This window comes from Carassius gibelio, chromosome B24, assembly GCF_023724105.1.
Source record: "Carassius gibelio isolate Cgi1373 ecotype wild population from Czech Republic chromosome B24, carGib1.2-hapl.c, whole genome shotgun sequence".
Classification (NCBI taxonomy): domain Eukaryota; kingdom Metazoa; phylum Chordata; class Actinopteri; order Cypriniformes; family Cyprinidae; genus Carassius; species Carassius gibelio.
In genome coordinates, this window is record NC_068419.1 from 8,287,467 (window position 1) to 8,311,624 (window position 24,158).

Here is a 24,158-nt window from a genome sequence, read left to right on the forward strand (position 1 = left end):
ATGTCTAATGCTAAGGCTGTCCTGCAAGGGTGTGATGACTACTGGACCTTACAGGAGAAGGAGCGTATGCCTGTGCTCTTTCAAACCACGGTATGCGTGGACATACAGGTCCTTTCCCCAGGCGAGTGGACAGCATTTAACTATGTCTCGGCCCCTGCACCCAGCTATGAACTTGCTCTGCAAGGGGATGCAAACAACCTGTACGCCTGGTTGTTGGGTGTACGCCACCAGTTCCCTGTCCAGCTGACCACTAATCGCTGGTACCACATATGTCTACGGTTGGACGCCCCTCGCAAAAGCTTCAGCCTGACGATAGGTGGCAACTCGGAAGTATTCCAGCGGACCGTCATTGCCCGAACAATCCGTCCTTCAGGGCGTCTTCTGCTGGGTTGCCAGCCAAACAAAGCCTCCCCTGGGGCAAAAATGGCCACCGTGGAGCTCTACCTGTTCCGCATTTGGGACGATGTTGGTGAGCACAAAGCCTGCGAGGATGGGACAGTGATTGGCTGGGACTCACGACTTTGGGCCATCACACGAGCCCAGGCTAGAGTCCAAGATTATACATTGCAATGTGGTGAGTACAGAGATTCACAAAAGGGAAGCCTGTTTAACCGGTTGATAAGAGAGACAGGTTGAAAATAGCAGTGGTTATGTATATGCCTAATGACTGTGTATAAGCCCGCGTCAGATCAACTCGGCAAACCATAAACAGCCTGGAGCCTTTTCTATCTCTGAACTAAAAGTATGCAGAGTATTTTTTTGTAATGTCTTCAAAGCTATTTAAAGCTTAGAATTTTGCTGATTGAACCAACCAAACAGATGTCTTGCTTGTAAACACCAACATGCTGATTGGTCAGGACATTTTGTGTGTAGTTTCTTCATATACATGCATGATGAAGATAATGCATGTTTTAATGTTGCATGTTTTCACCAATTTGTCTTCTCAAGAAAACTCACTTTCATGCATGTATTATTTCTAGATAAAATAACGATCCTGTTGAAAAACCTTTAACTGGTAGCTGTATTTTGGAACATGGTAGCTGATTTCTAGCTGGTCTGAGATGGTTATTGAAGCTGGTTGACTAGTCCCTATATTCCAAAAAACTGTTTAATCACCTTAAGCTTGTATGTCCAGCTGCTGACCAGTTTGTTGCTGGTCCATGATGGCCACCTCCTTGTACTTGTAGCTAATGAGCAGCTTGAATAAGAAATAACCATAGTCAGCTAAGGAACAAGTTGGAGTACCTACCACTAGCTATGGCCACATAATTAAGTGCTTGGATCACATAAAGACTAGATAGAACCAGCTAATGATGAACAAGCACCAGCTTATCACTAGCTTGATTGAACCAGTTAATGACCAATTTAGACCACCTAATGAGTAGCTAGGACAAGCTAATGACCATTTTGAACCAGCTAGAAGCCAGTTATCATGTTCCAGGACACAGTTACTGGCTTGATATGGATTTTCCAACAGGATAGTCAATAGCCTTGCCTGTTCCCTGCATCAGAAGGTAACTATCATCTGACCATCTTTTGTAAATAATCGTTCAACCTCCAATTAAATTCCAGATTTCCAAATTCCCTTTTTAATTGGCTGGGTTTTGCATATGAACATTTGATTTACAACAATAAATGTAGTTGTACCTTTATTTCAAAGAAGACTTTGTAATGTTTAATCTAAGAGTAATTACTCAACCTATAATGGTTAAAATTGTCCATGTCTGAAAAAATAAAAATAAAACAGTGCAAAGATGAATCCCATATACATCAGATCAAATCTGGCTTTTTCGTTTCTAGACATAAATGAGTTCACTATATAAGACATAGCTTTTTTCCTCCACAGGAAATTATGAAGTCAAATCAATTTCAAATATCCTAGTACAGGATATTTGAAATATTTCAAAACACATCCAGATGGAGGAAAACCTGGGATGTTTTGATTGGAATGATCAGATCAGATGTTGATGCAGGGTACATGAAGGACAGTAGTAACAACAATCTTGTCTTTCTATCATTTGTGCATGCCAATTCTATTTCTATATTTCATATTTTAGGTCTAGGGCATCTGCGTATGAAACGCAGTGCAGACAGTACTACAACTTCATCCAGTAAGTGCAGTGCAAGTGTGAATTCACTTCACAGAGTATTATTGTAGTGTGGTGGTGGGTAAAAGTCTTGGGGAAGTTATGTGCCAAACTATAAGCATTTAAATAAATAGTTCCCATAAAAAGGACTCAGAGAGTGAGTTAATGTAAATTAGGGGTTTTCAAACTGTTCCTGGGGCTTCCCAGCAAGCCACATTTTTGAAGTTTCCTGGTCATGGAGAAATCTAATAATTCAGTTGTTTTAAAAAAGGGCAAAATGCACAGGAGGAGAGTCTCTAGGTCCAGCAATGGTTTGAAAGCCCATGAATTACATAACTGTTAGAAGAACCTTTTGAAGCACCTTTATTTTTAAGACTGTACTGGTTTGGAATGACAAGAAGGTGAGTAAAGAATGACAGAATTTTCATTTTTGGGTGAACTATCCCTTTAACAGCATGTACATTTCCATCACATTTAAAACAGCTGCTTGGACAATCTAAACAGTGCACAAAGGAGCAGAAAAGAACAAAATATCTGAATGAGATGTCAAGAAAATGAAATATCTAATAAACCTCAGAACAGAAAGTTTATAACCAAACCTCCACACTGAATAGTAACAATTTAATATTAGAAGGCATCATTTACTTAGAAATTACGATAGTTTCCAGAAATACTTAATCTACGACAGTGCTTATCTTTAACGTCAAATGTCATTTCCACTCCTCTGTGAATGTATCTCTTCTTTTTGTCCTCAATCTCACGGAATGCTGCACTGAAAAGGCATGCCTGTTCCAGGCACGGTGCATGACGCAAACAGATGTTTTAAATAGCAGATGGGTTAGGTAATCTTGTCGTATTAAGTTAAACTGGACAGGTTTGCAAGGAGAAATTGATGTAATTGAGTAGAAATCAGCGGTATCTTCATATCTATAACATTTTAATCAAGAAAGATTTAGGTTCCGCAAATAGAAAGGTGTAACCTGTGTAAACTTTGTGCTCTGTTCTTTCACTTAATGAATTAATTGCATAGGTGTGTTTGTGAGAAACCTGATCTATTTTTTTGATTTTAAGGTTTAAAGGTTAATGTTTAATATTTTATACACTTACAGCATCCCAAGTTTCAGCCAGCACCCCAGAGTTTGTCTCGACATCTAGTAAGTGTCCATCTCTAACAGCAACATATCGATATGCAAATAAAATTAAAGCATTGTACTTTGTCTATTTGCATTTTACATTTTCGAAAGGAATTTGGGTAGCACTTTATTTTACAGTCCTGTCACTCATGTACATACTATGTACTTATTATAGTAATTACAATAACTATGTAATAACTAGGTACTAACCCTGAACCTACCCCTAAACCTAACCCTACCCCATGTAGTTACCTTGTATTACCAGAACTTACTAAGATAAATACACTGTAAGTACTCTATAAGTACATGTAAGTACTTGTACTGTAAAATAAATTGCAACCGGAATTTGTTTAGTGTTGTGTTGAATGACAATTTGTCTCTTCCTCCCTCTCTTCCTTCCCTTTCTAAGGTCCACTCCAAATGATTTTGACTTCAATAATCACTGGTTCACTGAAATCCATCACCCAAGGTAGGTAACAGATGCTGTGGAATGTAAAAAGCTAGAGTAGAAAGTTCCAAATCACCTCCAGTCAGTGAGCCATTTACTTTGTGTAGTACTGGTGCTGAATGGTCAACATAGTTGACTAGTTGACTTTGAGCAGTAATTCTTTAAAGGAGATGAATCTAGAAACTGATACCTGTTCCTGTCAACAGGACAGAGCCTTCAATCTTTGAACCAGGCCTTAAACACAGTCTCTGCTTCAACCCCACAAGCCAGAACCACACCAGATCCTGCAGGACTCTCTACAACAACTTCTATACCTTCAGTGACTCTCAGTGCAACGACACGAATTCCCCTCACATCAGATACTACATTAAACACTATTACACCCACTATTCAGGCTGGTTCAGCTGTTAATAACATAACTACTATGTCAAACACTAGTGGATTAAACACGTCCGCTCCAACTCCAGCCTCACCTATGTCTTACATAACCACTCAAACTACCCAGAGCATGTCAACATCTGCCCAGTCACTTTCAAGCTATCACACTAGCCAACCAGTCAGTACTTTTGAAACAACAGTCAATCATATGACAGAAATCTCTTCCACTGCACCAACTGTCACGACTCAAGTAACCAATCAGACAGCGCTTCTACGAACAACGATGTCCAATGTATTATTCACAGGTATGGCTATTATCACTGCGTTCTGATTATGTCTTTTTTCTTCTTTCTTGGAAAAAGACGGATGGCTTCTATTTCAGTGATAATTACAGGATATTAAATTAAATTCCTTGCCTTCATTCTCTCATTCTGCCACATATTACATAATTTATACATTATAAAATTACTCCTAAAGGTTCAATGCTTTGATGTGTCTTTTCATTTGTTTCAGAGCCATTTGCAGTACTGTGTAACTTTTCCCAGTCCTGCGCTAATGAATGTAAGAAAGATTTTTTTTTTTTTTTAAACAAAGCCTATTTTATTCTTAGAAGACATCATATACAGTAGATTAAAAGTGGTGATTCCTGGGGATGTGTAATAATATCTCTCTTCTTGCGTCACACAGCATCATACTACTGGATGCTTGTGGAGGTGAAAGGCTCTAATATGACGGAGGGAGAGATTCAAAATTGGGTAAGAGCATTTATATATATATATATATATATATATATATATATATATAGAGTGGGGATCGAAAGTTTGGGCACCCTTTGCAGAATCTGTGAAAATATGTGTGATTTTCAAAAAATAAGAGAGATCATACTAAATGCATGTTATATTTTATTTAGTACTGTCCTGAGTAAGATATTGTACATAAAAGATATTAACATTTAGTCCACAAGACAAAAAAAAATGCTGAAATTATTAAAATAACCCCATTCAAAAGTTTGGGAACCCTTGGTTCTTAATACTCTGTGTGGTCACCTGATGATCCTCGACTTTCTTTCTGTTTTGTGATGGTTGTGCATGAGTTCCTTGTTTGTTCTGAACAGTTAAACTGAGCAGCGTTCTTCAGAAAAATCTTTAAGGTCCTGCAGATTCTTCAGTTTTCCAGCATCTTTGCATATTTGAACCCTTTCCAGCAGTGACTTTATGATTTTGAGATGCACCTTATCACATTTAGGACATTTGAGGGACTCAAACACAACTATTTAAAAAGATTCAAACATTCACTGATGCTCCAGAAGGAAACAAGATGCATTAAGAGCTGGGGGGTGAAAACTTTTGAACATGATGAAGATGGCCAAATTTGTCTTATTTTGTTGAAATATAATTTTTTTTCCATTTAGTTCTGCCCTTCGTAAGCAACAGAAGATACTTGTATGTTTCCCGGTACACAAATTAAGTACAATTTACCTTGATCTTCAAATTCCAAAAGTTTTCACCCCCCAGCTCTTAATGCATCTTGTTTCCTTCTGGAGCATCAGTGAATGTTTGAATCTTTTTAAATAGTTGTGTTTGAGTCCCTCAAATGTCCTCAGTCTGAAAAGATGTATCTCAAAATCATACAGTCACTGCTGGAAAGGGTTCAAATATGCAAAGATGCTGGAAAACTGAAGAATCTGCAGGACCTTAAAGATTTTTCTGAAGAACGCTGCTCAGTTTAACTGTTCAGAACAAACAAGGGACTCATGCACAACCATCACAAACCAGAAAGACAGTCGAGGATCATCAGGTGACCACGCACAGTACTAAGAACCAAGGGTTCCCAAACATTTGAGTGGGGATATTTTAATAATTTCAGCAATGTTTTTGTCTTGTGGACTAAATGTTAATATCTTTTATGTACAATATCTTACTCAGGACAGTACTAAATAAAAAAATAACATGCATTTAGTATGATCTCTCTTATTTTTTGAAAATTACTCATATTTTCACAGATTCTGCAAGGGGTGCCCAAACTTTCGATCCCCACTGTATATATATATATATATATATATATATATATATATATATATATATAAATAAAAGAATTAATAACAGTTGCCCTAATAATAACAATAATTAATTTGTTTTGTATTGAATATTGAATATTTTATCAAATAAAGGGTTTTTAATTTTGAAATTCTGAAATTCCTGATGCTTCCCCACCTCTATAATCAGTTTTCAGATCTTTTTCATGAAAGCATCTGCTCTGTTGGAGTTTCAACTACAGGAATTGAAACTACATCATGTCAAACTGACATAGTCTTTGTGGTAGGTATCATATAAAAATTAAATTAAAAAACTGGCAGGGCTGTTCTGCATAATTATAAAATGTCTTTTTCACCAATATAGAATACTGAAGTTAAATGTGAAGCCAAGCAGAACATTCAGTAAGTTAAACCTAACTCTGTAAGCTACACATCAAGTATGATCTCATTGAAATTCAGTATCAAGTAATGCCTCCATTCTTACAGAAGGACAAATTGCACTGTGCTACTACAGCTGAGCCAACCTGTGAATACATGCATCCTCCAAAGGCTTGTGCAAAACAGGACTATAAACTCATATATACAAATCCAGCTTCTGGGAGAAGTAGAAAGAGTGGGTGCGTGAGACAAGCACATAATTCTGTCATAACTTTCTCACCCATTTGTTATTCTAAACGTGAAAGTGAATGCAGACTGGGTCTGTTAGGCTTCTAAAAAGACAAAAAGCATAAAAAAAATTATACATTTGTTTTTGAAGTCTCACTGAATGCAATTTGTTTACAGGCAAAGGACTGTGCCCAGAGCACGATATTGCGCCCTCTGGAGGGGGTTTTGTGTACTGCACATCTCCAATGTCTTATGAAGATTTCTGCAAGACCCAGGGTCCTGTCAGTGTGACATGGTAGAATATGCTAATGACTTGCCACAATTGTAAATGAGTTCTGATCTTTTAAGTGTTTATGTGGGATTGAATTATTGATTTCATTTTTCTTTCTTTCTTGCATTAGTTCTTATAATGAGAATGGTTTCATTCCTAAAGAATTCACTAATCAATTCTGCAATGGTGAGTGTTATTACTCTTTGGACTTACTATTTGGTCATTATGATTAAAACCAGTCAGACTAATATCATATTCAAAAATTATAATGTTTTTTTTTTTTAGATGAGAACCAACAATATTGTGAGTGTCACGTGTCTACCAACAGTGGTGAGTGGAACATAATTACTCTTTGAAAGAGTAGTTACAATAATGTGTCATGGACCAATCAGACTCCGAGTTCTCTGTCCTACCTCTCTTTCAGAGACCTATTATGCTGTTCGTCTAAATATTACAAGCCCAGATGTGAATTTCATCTACATTCAGAACATGGTGAGTTTTTAGGAAAAAATTTTTTGCGAACAGGTAAAATTCCTATAGTAAGTGTTTAACCAAAACATTGCTGTCTAAACATTTGCAAGTTACTGTATCTTACATCAATGAATGAAAAAATATGGTTATTGTCTTATTTGTTATATTGTTCCATTCAACAGGTTGTACAGTTGAGCACTCCTTGCAACAATTCCAGTATGCAAGGGTATGTCTGCGATTCCTGTCAAAAATAACACTGAATATATGAAATTTGGGGGTCAGGAATTATTTTTTAAAGTGAAATTTATACTTTTATTCAGCAAGGACACATTAGAAGTGTGACAAAAAAGTGAAAGTAAAGATTTTTATAAGGGGTTTAAAATATTTATATTGCAAATAAATGCTGTTCTTTTGAAGTGTTTATTCACCAATGAATCCTGAAAAAGTGTATCACGATTTCTGGGTTTTAAAAAGGTGATCTTAAAAACAAAATATTGTGTGTGTGTGTGTGTGTGTGTGTGTGTGTGTGTATATATATATATATATATATATATATATATATATATATATATATATATATATATATATATATATGTATATATATATATATATATATGTATATGTATATATATATATATATATATATATATATATATATATATATATATATATATATATTAAAATGTATTATTATGTACAGTTTCTTTATAGTTATCTTTTTTCATGTTCATAGGTCTCTGTGTAATTCTTTTAATGAAGTGTACCAGTTATATCAGGTAAACATCCATTTGTTTTCCATCTTCAGTAAAATAATCTTGTTAAGTGGGTCAAGTCTTGTTTTATGTATCAGCTCTAAAAGGTTGTGATTTATGCTTTGCAGAGAATGCACTTGGAATGTTTTGGTGAAGGAACGAGGCAAGTTGTACTATTGAGTGTTTATGTATGTCTGTGTGCAATTGGTCACTGTGATTTGGCCAAGTAAGACATGTTCCTGGATCAACATCCTTTGTTGATCCTGGATCAACATTACTGTCCAAAAATATAGACCTAACCCTAAACCTAACCCTACCCACAATTTATTCCTAAAATCAGAGAGAAATGATGAATAACAAGCCTAAAACAGACATTTCCTGAAAACTTGTCCCTCGATTCTGATTGGTTGATTGAAATGTTGTTACAGGACTTGGCCAAGGATGTTGATCAAGGAATATGTTGTACTTGGTGAAATCACTTTCAACGTTTGCATTTACAAACGGCTTAACTTGTCTGTCATTCCTCAGGAACTACACATGTATGTTAACTCTGCAGCTTTCAAAACAGCTGGATGTGTGTACTGTTAGTACTGCTATTGCTGTTCTTTTGAAGAACAGTACCAACATTAGTTTTGATGGCCCCCTCAGTCGAATTGGTGAGTGTTGAACTGTATGTACTGGTATTCCCCAATTATAGCTAAGCTTATCCAAGTGGTGTAAACAGCAAAAATGCTATATTATTTTCCTGTCTCTCTACTATACAGCCATATGTCGTTTGCCCACTGATGCGGAAACCTTTCCTTCGAACTCAACATTCACTTGGATGTCTGTAAATTTCAGCTCCAGCCACATTGATGACATCAGCAACAATTTGAAATGGTATATCTTGTTTTCAGTTCCTATTTTACACTGCATACATCTCATCAACCTATAATTTTCTCATTTTAGCAGTATATAATGTTTAGAATTGTTTGCTAGTCCTTAAACAACATTCTATTCAAACAAAGGCCTTTGCCAAACAAAAATTCCAATCTTGCTCTTTGTTTTCCAGTGCACAGGATCAGATATTTGCTGTTATTTTAAATGAGAGCTGTGAAGTCTCCCCTTCTGAGTCCTACACAACTCAAGTTGTCCCTTCTAGATCAAGTTCTGAGAGCAGTGCTGCATTCCCAAACATCACGTCTCCATCAGTAACTACAGATTGGTCACTGACCAATGAAACCCACACTGCAGTCACACCATCCACACCATTAGTCACAAACACTTCTAGTACACCACTCAGTACAACAAGTCTAAAATTAAATACATCCATCAACAGTACAGACAATCAAACAAACACTGTTTCAAATTATACAGCAAGCCTGCCACTCAATTCAACACATGATATAGAACCACCCGTCAATATAGCAAGTACACCACACTATATAACAACCTCAGTGGTCAGTACAACACATAAAACATCAAGTGCAACATCTCAACTGAGCAATAGAGCAGTTACAACACACTATACAACAACCTCACCAGTAAGTACAACAGGTACATCAAACAATATACCAGCATCATTGGTCAGTACAGAAAATATTATACACAATATAACAACCCCAGCAGTCAGCAAAACGGGTACAACACACAATTTGACAACTTCACCTGTCAATACAACAGCTATACAACAATACAACAATATATCAGAATCATCAGTCAGGACAAATATAACACCCAATATACCAACCTCACCTGTCAGCACAACAGCTACATCAAACAATATAGCAAACTCACCAGTCATAACAACAGGTACAGAATCGACACTCAATATAACAACCTCACCTGTCAGTACAACAGGTACATCAAACAATATACCAGCATCACCAGTCAGCACAACAACTACGACACACGATATTATAACTCCAACAGTCGGCGCAACAAGAACAACATACAATGTAGCAACCTCACAAGTCAAAACTACACTCAAAATAACAACTTCAGGGGTCAGTACAACACTCAGTGTAACAGCCCAGCCGGTCAATACAGCAGAGACAACAGATAAAATAACAACCTCAGTGGTCGGTACAACACATACAACACTCAATGTAACAACCCAACCAGTTGATACTGCAGATACAACAGACAAAATAACAACACTCAATGTAACAACTCAACCGGTTTATACAGCAGATACAACAGACAAAATAACAACCTCAGTAATCAGGACAACACATACAACACTCGATGTAGCAACTCAACCAGTCAACACAGCAAGTACACCACACAATATAACAAACTTACCTGTTAGCACAACAGCTGCATCAAACAATATTACAAACTCACCAGTCAAAACAACAGGTACAGAATCGACACTCAATATAACAACCTCACCTGTCAGTACAACAGGTACATCAAACAATATACCAGCATCACCAGTCAGCACAACAACTATGACACACGATATAATAACTCCAACAGTTGGCGCAACAAGAACAACATACAATGTAGCAACCTCACAAGTCAAAACAACACTCAATATAACAACTTCAGGGGTCAGTACAACACTCAGTGTAACAGCCCAGCCGGTCAATACAGCAGAGACAACAGATAAAATAACAACCTCAGTGGTCGGTACAACACATACAACACTCAATGTAACAACCCAACCAGTTGATACTGCAGATACAACAGACAAAATGACAACACTCAATGTAACAACTCAACCGGTTGATACAGCAGATACAACAGACAAAATCACAACCTCAGTAATCAGGACAACACATAAAACACTCGATGTAGCATCTCAACCAGTCAACACAGCAAGTACACCACACAATATAACAAACTCATCTGTCAGCACAACAGCTGCCTCAAACAATATAGCAAACTCACCAGTCAAAACAACAGGTACAGAATCGACACTCAATATGACAACCTCACCTGTCAGTACAAGAGGTACATCAAACAATATACCAGCATCACCAGTCAGCACAACAACTACGACACACGATATAATAACCCCAACAGCCGGCGCAACAAGAACAACATACAATGTAACAACCTCACAAGTCAAAACAACACTCAATATAACAACTTCAGGGGTCAGTACAACACTCAATGTAACAGCCCAGCCAGTCAATACAGCTGAGACAACAGATAAAATAACAACCTCAGTGGCCGGTACAACACTCAATGTAACAACTCAACCAGTTGATACAGCAGATACAACAGACAAAATAACAACCTCAGTGATCAGGACAACACATACAACACTAGATGTAGCAACTCAACCAGTCAACACAGCAAATACACCACACAATATAACAAACTCATCTGTCAGCACAACAGCTGCCTCAAACAATATAGCAAACTCACCAGTCAAAACAACAGGTACAGAATCGACACTCAATATAACAACCTCACCTGTCAGTACAACAGGTACATCAAACAATATACCAGCATTACCAGTCAGCACAACAACTACGACACACGATATAATAACTCCAACAGTCGGCGCAACAAGAACAACATACAATGTAGCAACCTCACAAGTCAAAACAACACTCAATATAACAACTTCAGGGGTCAGTACAACACTCAGTGTAACAGCCCAGCCGGTCAAAACAGCAGAGACAACAGATAAAATAACAACCTCAGTGGTCGGTACAACACATACAACACTCAATGTAACAACCCAACCAGTTGATACTGCAGATACAACAGACAAAATGACAACACTCAATGTAACAACTCAACCGGTTGATACAGCAGATACAACAGACAAAATCACAACCTCAGTAATCAGGACAACACATACAACACTCGATGTAGCAACTCAACCAGTCAACACAGCAAATACACCACACAATATAACAAACTCACCTGTCAGCACAACAGCTGCATCAAACAATATAGCAAACTCACCAGTCAAAACAAAAGGTACAGAATCGACACTCAATATAACAACCTCACCTGTTAGTACAAATGGTACATCAAACAGCATACCAGCATCACCAGTCAGCACAACAACTACGACACATGATATAATAACCCCAACAGTCGGCGCAACAAGAACAACATACAATGTAACAACCTCACAAGTCAAAACAACACTCAATATAACAACTTCAGGAGTCAGTACAACACTCGATGTAACAGTCCAGCCGGTCAATACAGCAGAGACAACAGATAAAACAACAAAATCAGTGGTCGGTACAAAACTCAATGTAACAACTCAACCAGTTTATACAGCATATACAACAGACAATATACCAACATCATCTATCAGTACAACAAATATGACACACAATATAATAATCCCACCAGTAAGCACAACAGGTACACCATACAAAACAACAACCTCACCAGTCAGCACAAGTACCACAAACAATATACCAACATCACCAATCAGTACAACAAATATGACACACAATACAACAACCTCACCAGTCAGCACAACAGATACAACATACAAAACAACAACCTCACCAGTCAGCACAAAAGATACAACACACAATATAACAACCTTACCAGTCAGCACAACAGGTACCTCAAACAATATACCAACATCACCAATCAGTACAATAAATATGACACACAATATAATAATCCCACCAGTAAGCACAACAGGTTCACCATACAATACAACCACCTCAACAGTCAGCACAATAGATACAACACACAATATAACAAGCTCACCAGTCAGTACAACTGACACAGCAAATAATAAAACAACCTCACCAGTTGGCCCAACAGGTACCTCAAACAATATACCAACATCACCGATTAGTACAACAAATATGACACACAATACAACAACCTCACCAGTCAGCACAACAGATACAACATACAAAACAACAACCTCACCAGTCAGCACAACAGATACAACACACAATATATCAACATCACCAATCAGTACAACAAATATGACACACAATATGATAATCCCACCAGTAAGCACAACAGGTTCACCATTCAATACAACCACCTCACCAGTCAGCACAAAAGATACAACAGACACTATAATAACCTCATCAGTAAGCACAACAGTTACTTCAAACGATATACCAACATCACCATTCAATACAATCCCACCAGTAAGCAGAACAGGTACACCATACAATACAACAACATCACCAGTCAGCACAACAGATACAACACACAATATAATGACCTCACCAGTCAGCACAACGGATACAACACACAATATAACAACCTCACCAATCAGCACAACAGATACAACAAACAATATAACAACCTCACCAATCAGCACAACAGATACAACAAACAATACAAGAACCCCACCAGTCAGCACAACAGATACAGCAGACAATATAATAACCTCACCAGTCAGCACAACAGATACAACACACAATATAACAAGCTCACCAATCAGCACAACTGATACAACAAACAATATAAGAACCTCACCAGTCAGCACAACAGCTACCTCAAACAATAAACCAACATCACCAATCAGTACAACAAATATGACACACAATATAATAATCCCACCAATAAGCCCAACAGGTACACCGTACAATACAACAACCTCACCAGTCAGCACAACAGATACAACAGACTATATAAAAAGCTCCCCAGTCAGTACAACAGGTACCTCAAACAATATACCAACATCACCAATCAGTACAACAAATATGACACACAATATAACAATCCCACCAGTCAGTGTAACAGGTACACCATACAATACAACAACCTCACGAGTCAGCACAATAGATACAACAGACAATATAACTAGCTCACCAGTCAGCACAACAGATACAAAAAACAATATAACAACCTCACCAGTCAGCACAAAAGGTACCTCAAACAATATACCAACATCACCAATTATTACAACAAATATGACACGCATTATAATAATCCCAACAGTCAGCGCAACAGATACAACATACAATACAACAACTTCACCAGTCAGCACAACAGATGCAACACACAATACAACAACCTCACCAGTCAGCAAGCCAGATACAACACACAATATTACAAGCTCACCAATCAGCACAACAGGTACATCAAACAATATACCAACATCACCAAACAGTACAACAAATATGACACACAATATAATAATCCCACCAGTAATCACAACAGGTACACCATACAATACAACAACCTCACCAGTCAGCACAACAGGTACATCAAACAATACAACAACCTCACCAGTCAGCACAACAGATACAGCACATAATATAACAAGCTCATCAATCAGCACAACAGATACAACAAACAATATAAGAACCTCACCAGTCAGCACAACAGATACCTCAAACAATATACCAACATCACCAATTATTACAACAAATATGACACACACTATAATAATCCCAACAGTCAGCGCAACAGATACACCATACAATACAACAACTTCACCAGTCAGCACAACAGATACAACACACAATCCAACAACCTCACCAGTCAGCACAACAGATACAACACATAATATAACAAGCTCACCAATCAGCACAACAGGTACATCAAACACTATACCAACATCACCAAACAGTACAACAAATATGACACACAATATAATAATCCCACCAGTAAGCACAACAGGTACGCCATACAATACAACAACCTCACCAGTCAGCACAACAGATACAACACACAATATAACAACCTCACCAGTCAGCACAACAGATACAACACACAATATAACAACCTCACCAGTCGTTACAACAGATACAACAAACAATATAACAACCTCACCAGTCAGCACAACAAGTACCTCAAACAATATACCAACATCACCAATTATTACAACAAATATGACACGCAATATAATAATCCCAACAGTCATCGCAACAGATACACCATACAATACAACAACCTCACCATTCAGCAAAACAGATACAACATATAATACAACAACCTCACCAGTCAGCACAACAGATACAACACACAATATAACAAGCTCACCAATCAGCACAACAGGTACATCAAACAATATATCAACATCACCAAACAGTACAACAAATATGACACACAATATAATAATCCCACCAGTAAGCACAACAGGTACCCCATACAATAAAACAACCTCACCAGTCAGCACAACAGATACAGCACACTATATAACAAGCTCGCCAATCAGCACAACGGATACAACAAACAATATAAGAACCTCACCAGTCAGCGCAACAGGTACCTCAAACAATATACCAACATCACCAATTAGTACAACAAATATGACCCACAACATTATAATCCCACCAGTAAACACAACAGATAGACCATACAATACAACAACCTCACCAGTCAGCACAACAGAAACGACATACAATTTAACAACTACACTGGTCAGTATAATAGATCCAACACACAATATAACAATCCCAGCCAAAATAAGAGAAACCACATTCGATACAACAAATTCACTAGCCAGTACAAGTGATACGACACTCAATGTAACAGCCGCACTGGTCCATACAACAAGTAAACCATACAATACAACAACCTCACCAGTCAGCATAACAGATACAACACACAATATAACCAGCTCACCAGTCAGCACAAGAGATACAACAAACAACAAAAGAACCTCACCAGTCAGCACAACAGATACAACACACAATATAACAAGCTCGCCAATCAGCACAACAGATACAACCTCACCAGTCAGCACAGCAGGTACCTCAAACAATATACCAACATCACCAATTAGTACAACAAATATGACACACAATATAATAATCCCACCAGTAAGCACAACAGGTACCCCATACAATAAAACAGCTTCACCAGTCAGCACAACAGATACAACATATAACACAACAACCTCACCAGTCAGCACAACAGATACAACACACAATATAACAAGCTCGCCAATCAGCACAACAGATACAACAAACAATATACCAACATCACCAATTAGTACAACAAATATGACACACAATATAATAATCCCAACAGTCAGCGCAACAGATAGACCATACAATACAACAACCTCACCAGTCAGCACAACAGGTACCTCAAACAATATACCAACATCACCCATCAGTACAACAAATATGACAAACAATATAATAATTCCAGGTACACCATACAATGCAACAACCTCGCCAGTCAAAACAACAGAAACGACAATCAACACAACAAATGCACCACATAATGTACCAACATTAACGATCAGTGCAACAAATACAACACCTAAAATAACAACCGCACCAGTAAGCACAACAGGCACACCGCTCAACCTAACTGTCACAAGACTCAGTTCAACAACCCCCATAGTCAGTATGACAGCCACAACAATTGACACAGTTGCTGCAACAGTCACAACACTTGATAAAACTACAACAACACTCAACACATTAACCACGTCACTTAATACTACAGGTATGCCACTCATTACAACACCCATACCACCTTCTGAGGTAGAAACAGCAACACCACCAAATACAACAGCACAGATAAGTGAAACTCTTACTACAACAGTTAGACCATTAAATGCAACAGTTGCACCTCACTTTACTACTGTCATGCCACTCATCTCAACTGCACTACATTATACAACAGATACACCATTCAATACAACAGTGAAAATTCCAAACTTAACTTTCACATCCGAAAGTGTGGAAAATGCAACACAATCTAACACAAGTAATTCTCAAATCTCTGGCGCAAAGTCCACCACCACCCCAACCTTTCTGCCAAATACAACGCTGTTTAACTTGACAGCACCGTTACACCTAAATGCAACAGCACTCCCATTAAACACTACACAACACACCTCCACATTCACAGTACACTTAAATACTACTGAGCAAGACAACACAACAATATTTAACACTACATTATTCAGTCACATTGTAACATCTCTTATAGAAAATAGGACGGATTTATCAATACCTAATGTGACAGAGGTTAACGGAACACTTAAAATGACTACGAACCACAAAAACACAACATATTTAAATGTGAGCTCTTCTGTCTTAAATACCACAACACAATTCCCACATGTTACACAATATAACACAACCAGTCTATTTGAAAATGCAACACACTCAAATAATACAAGCCTAGCCAACACTACAGAATCACCCAGTAACGTAAATGAATTAAACACAACTCAACCTCTTAACAGTACATCTGAATTCAATACAACAGCTAGTCCTTATTACACAACACAACTTCTGAATGATTCTACAGTGGAGGAGACCACAGATGCTGAAACTGATATGACTACAGATACCCCAGAATTCAGTACTACAGTGGATTCATTTAACTTCACAAATTTTAATACAACTGATTTCACTTATTCCAACACAACAGACTCCCTGTTCAATACAACTCAATCAAATACAACATCTTCTGCAATCAACATAACCTTGTTTAACACAACAGATGCACCAGTGAATGAAACCAATTTTAATGGGACTGATGTCAATCGTAGCATCAATACAACAGAGACCTCCAATAACACACTGGAATTGAATACAACTGTAAGCCCTACAGTTAATACAACACAGTTTGATGTCACAAATACAACACAGATGCATACAACAACCTTTCCTGCACCAGAAAATATCACCAGTGGGCCAAACAACTCCACTTTAAAGCCTTTTACAACAGTTAGTCTTCTTAACACAACACAGTCAAATGACACAATAGAAAATGCCTTTACTGAAAATATAATCACTAACACAACTACAGCGATCAATCCAATTAACATTCCAAACAGCATACCAACAAACACTACCGTAATTAGCATTGTCACAAATAGCAGTACAGCTCCCACAACTGCTCCATCAGTGATACATCCAAGCCCTCCTCAGAACAGCTCTACAACAGAAGCTCCAATTGTTGCTCCAACTCCAACACCTAGCAAAAGCAACACAACAACAGATACTACGAGGTCTGCCATTTCAGCTGTGTCTAAAACACCAGCCACTACCATGGCAACTACTACAGGTCTGACTATTTTTCTTGACTCATTCAATAAAATGCATTCTAAAACCAATTCTATTTTCTTGACTCAAAATTCCAAATATAAATGCTTTTCTAGATACATGCATCCACAACAGTATAAATTGAACTTTGTACACTTAAAATGTATAGTTCACTCAAAAATAATCATTTATGTGAGCTCAAGTTGTTCCAACCCTTTTCCTGCAGATGGAACACAGAAAATGATACTTTGAACTTACTTTGATACATTTGATCAAAACCTCTTAAGTAAATCGTATATATTTTATCTATATATAAAAGTTCTGGGAACGGCTTTAGCAAGCTTTAATTTACAGATGCTACTTGCTAATTTGTATCTAGTGCAGTGAAGTTTAGTATACATAAAATTGCTTTGGTGAAAGTGTATATTTATGCCGTATCTATAACAGCAGCTCCTTTATTATTATTTTTTTTTTCAGAAGCAACAACTAAAAGCCCAGATACACTGTTTAGCAATCTCCTGAACCAAACACAGAATTTGGCATCTTTAAATTCAACTGAGGTCAATCAGCTGATCAGCCAGTTAGAAAATCTTCTCTCCGCACCCAATATTAGTCTGGATCTAGGCCGAACAGTGCTGTCTGTCATCAACAACTTTCTAAACAGCTCTACAGATACTGTGTCTGCCTCCTCAAACCGGTGAGACACGTGCAACGCAAGTTTTCAGTGTCTTAAATTGTAAAACTTGAAATATCGAATGCAAATCATGTATTGTGCTTTGTAGATTAATCAAAGCTGTGGATAATTTGGGTCTGAAACTTGTGATTGGGGACCAGACTGAAAACATCGCATTTAATTCACTTGCTTTGACTGTGACCAAAGTTGATGGGACCAACTTTGGGAAAACATCACTCACAATTGCAGATCCCTTAAACCCACAGGTAATAGCAACTGAAGTCCAAAGGAATTCATTAACATTTTGAATGCTTTTTGAAGTCACACTCAAAATTTGGTGTTTATATTTCTGGTTATACAGGTGACAAAAGGACTTCAAAGACAAGTCAGGGCAGTGGAAAGTTCCTCCCCCATGGCTAAAATAACACTACCTGCATCTCTGACAGAGAACCTCTCTCCAGAAGAAAAGAAGATAGCCTCTAGAGTCCAGTTCACCTTCTTTCAGAAAAGCACATTTTTTCAGGTTAAACTGGATTTATTGGAGTTTCATATAGAACTCTGGATCATATAGAACACTTCAGCCCAGAGCATTGTTTGTAAATAAAACTTTCAGAAAACCAATTGCCTTCCGATTAAATAAAACATTTTTCTGTCATTAAGTAATAACTTTCATGTCATGCTGTCTTTTCCAGTTACAAGGTATTTAAGCTTCAAATAGGATACAAAAGCACCATAACAGAAACCCTAACCTGACTAGATAATATTTTCAGAAATAAAGCTTGCAGATTTGAATTTGCTCATCAGTTGATTTTTTTATTTTGCATCTATCTACAGGATAAAACCCTGAGTCCAAAGAAGCTGAACAGCTACATTCTAGGCTCTAGTGTGGCTAACCTGTCAATCAAAAACCTGAGGGAGAATGTTATATTTACTCTGAGGAATCAGCAGCCCATTGCGGTGTGTGTGCTTACATACTTGGTGAACATCATATCTCAATGCCAGCTGAAACCTGTCTGATCTATTTCTTCCTTAACTCCTTTCCCACAGGGGAACTATGTAGCTTCCTGTGTTTTCTGGGACTTTGACCAAAACGGTGAGATTACACACCTCCAGGAATTCCAGAGAAACTGTGAAAAATGTGGTCTGTCTGATTTCTTAATTAATGTCTTTTAATTCCTATGTGTTTTGTATTTTCTAGGAGGTTTAGGAGGCTGGAATGGCAGCGGCTGCTCTGTCACAAACAGCAGCACTGAGAACGAAACTGTCTGCAGCTGCAATCACTTGACAAGCTTTGCTGTACTACTGGTATGTATGTCAATGTGTGTGTGTGTGTGTGTTTTACTGAAATGCCCACATCTTTTATCTAATTAACATTTCACATCTTGTCTAATTGTCATTTACAAGTCAGAAAGACTCTTTATTTAAATGCTAAAATACAGACAGAAATACACAGAGCATAGAGAGTGATGACTGCTTCAACAAATGGATTTTTATTTGGCATGCTAATATTTAAAAACATTACATTTACATAATCTTTTTTTTTTTTTATCTTTACTCTTTAAAATTTTTATAACTGTCAAAAATATGTTCATATACAGTTTGAAGTCAGGTCAAGTCAAGTCAAGTCAAACGTAAATGTTAATATTTTAATATAGGTAATTTATTCATGTGATGGCACAGCTGAATTTTTAGCATCATCCAGTCTCCAGTGTCACATGATCCTTCAGAAATTCTTCAAAAATGCTGATTTGTTGCTCAAGACACATTTATTATTATTATCAATGTTGAAGAATTTTTTTTTTTTTTAAGATTTCAGGATTGTTTGAATATAAAGGTAAAAAAGAAAAACAGAGCTTATTTGAAATAGAAATAATTTGCATTACTACAATCAGTGTTGATTTATTCTTGGTGGGAAAAAAATATATAATTTCTTTCAGAAAAATATCTTACTAACCCTAAATTAACAATTAACATAAATACACAGTAATAATTTATAAAAAAAAAAAAAGTTTTGAATCGATTGTGTACCATGTAGTTTAAACTGGCCATCCTTATTTTTGAGTCCTGAGTTAGCTAAGCATTATACATTTCTGGGTGTGTTTTGTTTTGCTTTCAAAGGACATTAGCCGGCAAGGTATATCTGACCGTTTGCAGAACACCATCCTCACCTTCATTACTTATATCGGATGTGGCGTGTCTGCCATTTTCCTCTCGGTTACGCTGATCACCTACCTCGCATTTGAGTGAGTAATATCCTCCCTCTCAGTGTTTATAAACCATAAAATTTGATTAATCATGATTGACCCCTCAAAAACCTGTTATAAAATTATTCTCAACCATAAACTGAAATTAATTCCCAAAGAACCTTTATTTACTCATTTCTTCTGTTCCGTTCCAGAAAACTCCGCCATGACATCCCTTCGAAGATCTTGATCCATTTGTGTTTCGGCCTGCTCATGCTGAATTTGGTATTCTTGGTGGACTCGTGGCTGGCGCTGTACAAAGATGCTGTAGGCCTGTGCATTTCCACAGCCTTCTTCCTGCACTACTTCCTGTTGGTCTCCTTCACCTGGATGGGACTGGAGGCTCTGCATATGTACCTGGCCATCGTCAAAGTCTTCAACAACTTCATGTCCCGATACATGCTAAAATTCTCCCTGGCAGGCTGGGGTGAGTTCAGCTGCTATATCAGCCGTGCGCTTCGTGGCTGTAGATGACTGCTGGTTTCATTTCGTAATGTGTGTTATTGCAGGAATCCCTTTGGTTGTCGTCATTATTGTGATTGCGGTGAACAAAGATAACTATGGCCTCGTAAGCTATGGGAAATTTTCTGACGGAACTACAGATGAGTTGTAAGTATTCACCTCATCAATTAAAGTGGTCATGAACTGTCTGTTTTTTGATGAACTTCTGCAGAGGTGGTATTTAGCCGTTCTGTTACATCATAAAGTGGCACATTCCAGAACGTTAAACGTCGTTTAAGCAGACTGAGTTCAATTTAACTTGTTTTTAGACTAATGAGAAAGTTTTGGGTTCTGAAACTTACAGGATGCTTTTATAGTACAATGACCTCTTAAATGTCAAAAAATCGAGGGAATTTTGATTACTGTTTTCATTGCCGTTTTAAAGACGTCAGTGTTCATTATGTCATCGCTCCTAATGTTTCTATATTTCTCTCTACTAGTTGTTGGCTGAGCAATGACATAGCATTCTATGTGGCCGTTGTGGCGTACTTCTGCGTCGTATTTGTGTTGAACCTGGCAATGTTCGTGGTGGTGATGGTCCATCTGAGACGAATCAAGCGCCGAAACCCTCACAATAATCTGTACCGCAGCGGCTTGCATGACCTTCGTAGCATCGCAGGACTTACGTTCCTGCTCGGGCTTACATGGGGCTTTGCCTTCTTCGCCTGGGGGCCGGTCAATTTGGCCTTTTCATACCTGTTTGCCATCTTTAATTCCCTACAGGGTGAGAAACAATGTTATCTATTTTATTTTATACAAAAAGTAATGTAATAATTCAAACCTTGATTGTTTGATAAAAAAAAAAAAAACTAATTTTTTCTCATTCTCTCTCAGGATTTTTTATTTTTGTTTTCCACTGTGCTCTGAAAGAAAATGTCCGTAAACATTGGAGAATGTACCTCTGTTGTGGCAGTTTACGATTGGCTGAGAATTCAGGTATCGCCTGATTATTAACCAAAGTGAAAAAAGCTGCATGTTACCTTTAATAGACATCTCCTCTCAATCTCTCAAATGTTTTATCCACAGAGTGGAGTCGGACAGCCACACAGAGCAACCACACTAAAAAGACTTCGATCATGACGGCAGATTCAGGGACCCGCAGTGTACCCCGAAGCTCAGTGAGCAGTGATGAGTCAGTGCCATCCCAAGGCATCGGTCAGTTCAGAAAAAAAAAAGGTTAAAATGCATTTTAAACAACTCAAGAATTTTCTCAACTCTGTCATTTCACATTACAGGCTCAATGCTGGATGACAGTGTGATCATGTCAGGGGAAGCAAATGACGATGTGATCATCAATGAAATGAACAGACAAATCTATTCTTAGAAGAGGAATATAAACACAAGACAGGAAAATAGGTGAAGAAACAGACCTTTTCTATCAGGCCTGAAAAAAAAATGTATTACCAAGATGAGAATCTAATGACTCGGCTCAAAATATCTTCTCATCAGTTTGTCTGAATCAATGTTACATGCATTAAAGCTTTCAGCATTTAGCTTTATAGCCAGACATTTCGTTATCTGTTAGAACTGGGCTGCTCACAGCAGAGTAATGAATAGCAAGAGCATGTACCTATGGGAGTCAATATGTAAGAAGATCTCTCTGTACCGAGAAGTGAGGTATATTACGCTTTTGGGGTTTTAAACTCCTATATATTTTCAGCAAACAGTATTAAACACCTCTTCTGCAAAAAATAAATGAAGCACAGATGATGCATTGCATCAGATGGTACTTAATAAAGGTTTTATAATTGATGAAGGACTACATTTAAAATGAAGGAAAACATTCGGTCTTAAAAAGCATGTATATCTGTCAGACACCTTGTAGAAAGACTGAGATACAGTATGTTCTGTTTTCCATATAGCTCTTTATTTTTATAGTCACTCTCAGTTTTGTAGTTTTTACATAGAGGATAAAATATAATGAATATGCTAATGGATCAAAAAATGTGTTACATGTAATCAAATTTGCTTTCTTTGTACTGCGTAAAACAGAATTTGCCTGAAATTATTTTTGAGTAGCATAAGGGTTCTGTTTAGCCAAAAAAAAAAAAAAAAAAAGTAATATGATTTATCATGTTTTTATATATTTTTTAACAGTTATGTAGTTTTATAAATGTACGATGATTTCACATTTGTACGTTTTAGGCAGAGTTGGGAATCTGAGATTCTAACATAATAAATTATTTATTATTCCTTTTGTCTGTGATACAATTTTTGTGTGTGTGAGAGGTTGTATTCTATCACTGTGGCATGTGATTACATTCGAGCAATCAAGTTTATGAGAGTCTTACAAACTCAGAGCAGGCCAGTTTTCTGGATGACATTCTCTCTCGCTTAGGAGTAGATGCTCCAGTAGATGATATTGAAGAGAAAGTATGCCAAAGGAAAGAATATTTTGGAATAGGAGTCGATCATGTAACTGTTGCTCATGATATGGTTGACGCTTTGGCGGATAGAACGCCGCCGTCGGAGGCGCGTGCCCAGGACGGGAGGGAGGTCGGGCGTTGTGGAGTTCCTGGAGGACAAGCATGGGTCTGTGTTTTGGTCAGACAAAGGAAATGTACTAAGCTCTATGTCCTGGTCATGGAAACAGCCATCGAACGCCATGGCTTGAGATGCATCGTATCCCGAGAGCTGTAGGAGACAAAAACATTTCATTTTTTT

At 37.5% G+C, this 24,158-nt stretch overlaps 2 protein-coding genes across 3 annotated transcripts in view; one reads left to right on the plus strand and one right to left on the minus strand.

Annotated features, from left to right (window-relative positions):
* Positions 1-23,480, plus strand: LOC128013099 (uncharacterized). Its single transcript, XM_052595813.1, has 25 exons — positions 1-574; positions 2,058-2,111; positions 3,197-3,241; positions 3,630-3,689; positions 6,865-6,982; positions 7,089-7,144; positions 7,383-7,450; positions 12,953-13,557; positions 13,693-13,860; positions 14,059-14,322; positions 14,659-14,910; positions 15,652-15,816; positions 18,691-18,774; positions 18,860-19,016; positions 19,112-19,273; positions 19,585-19,707; positions 19,798-19,843; positions 19,949-20,055; positions 20,869-20,993; positions 21,149-21,420; positions 21,503-21,602; positions 21,935-22,218; positions 22,329-22,430; positions 22,521-22,649; positions 22,730-23,480. Exons 1-25 carry the CDS (start codon positions 1-3, stop codon positions 22,816-22,818), a joined length of 4,209 nt encoding a protein of 1,402 aa, XP_052451773.1. The 3' UTR covers positions 22,819-23,480.
* The window catches only part of LOC128012922 (gamma-aminobutyric acid receptor subunit rho-3-like), a 14,899-nt gene continuing 14,086 nt past the window's right edge, over positions 23,346-24,158 (minus strand). For both annotated transcript variants that reach the window (XM_052595512.1, XM_052595513.1), the window contains exon 9: positions 23,346-24,128. In XM_052595512.1, coding sequence (XP_052451472.1) covers positions 23,829-24,128 — 300 coding nt within the window. In that variant the 3' untranslated portion in view covers positions 23,346-23,828. The remainder of the gene's footprint in view (positions 24,129-24,158) is intronic.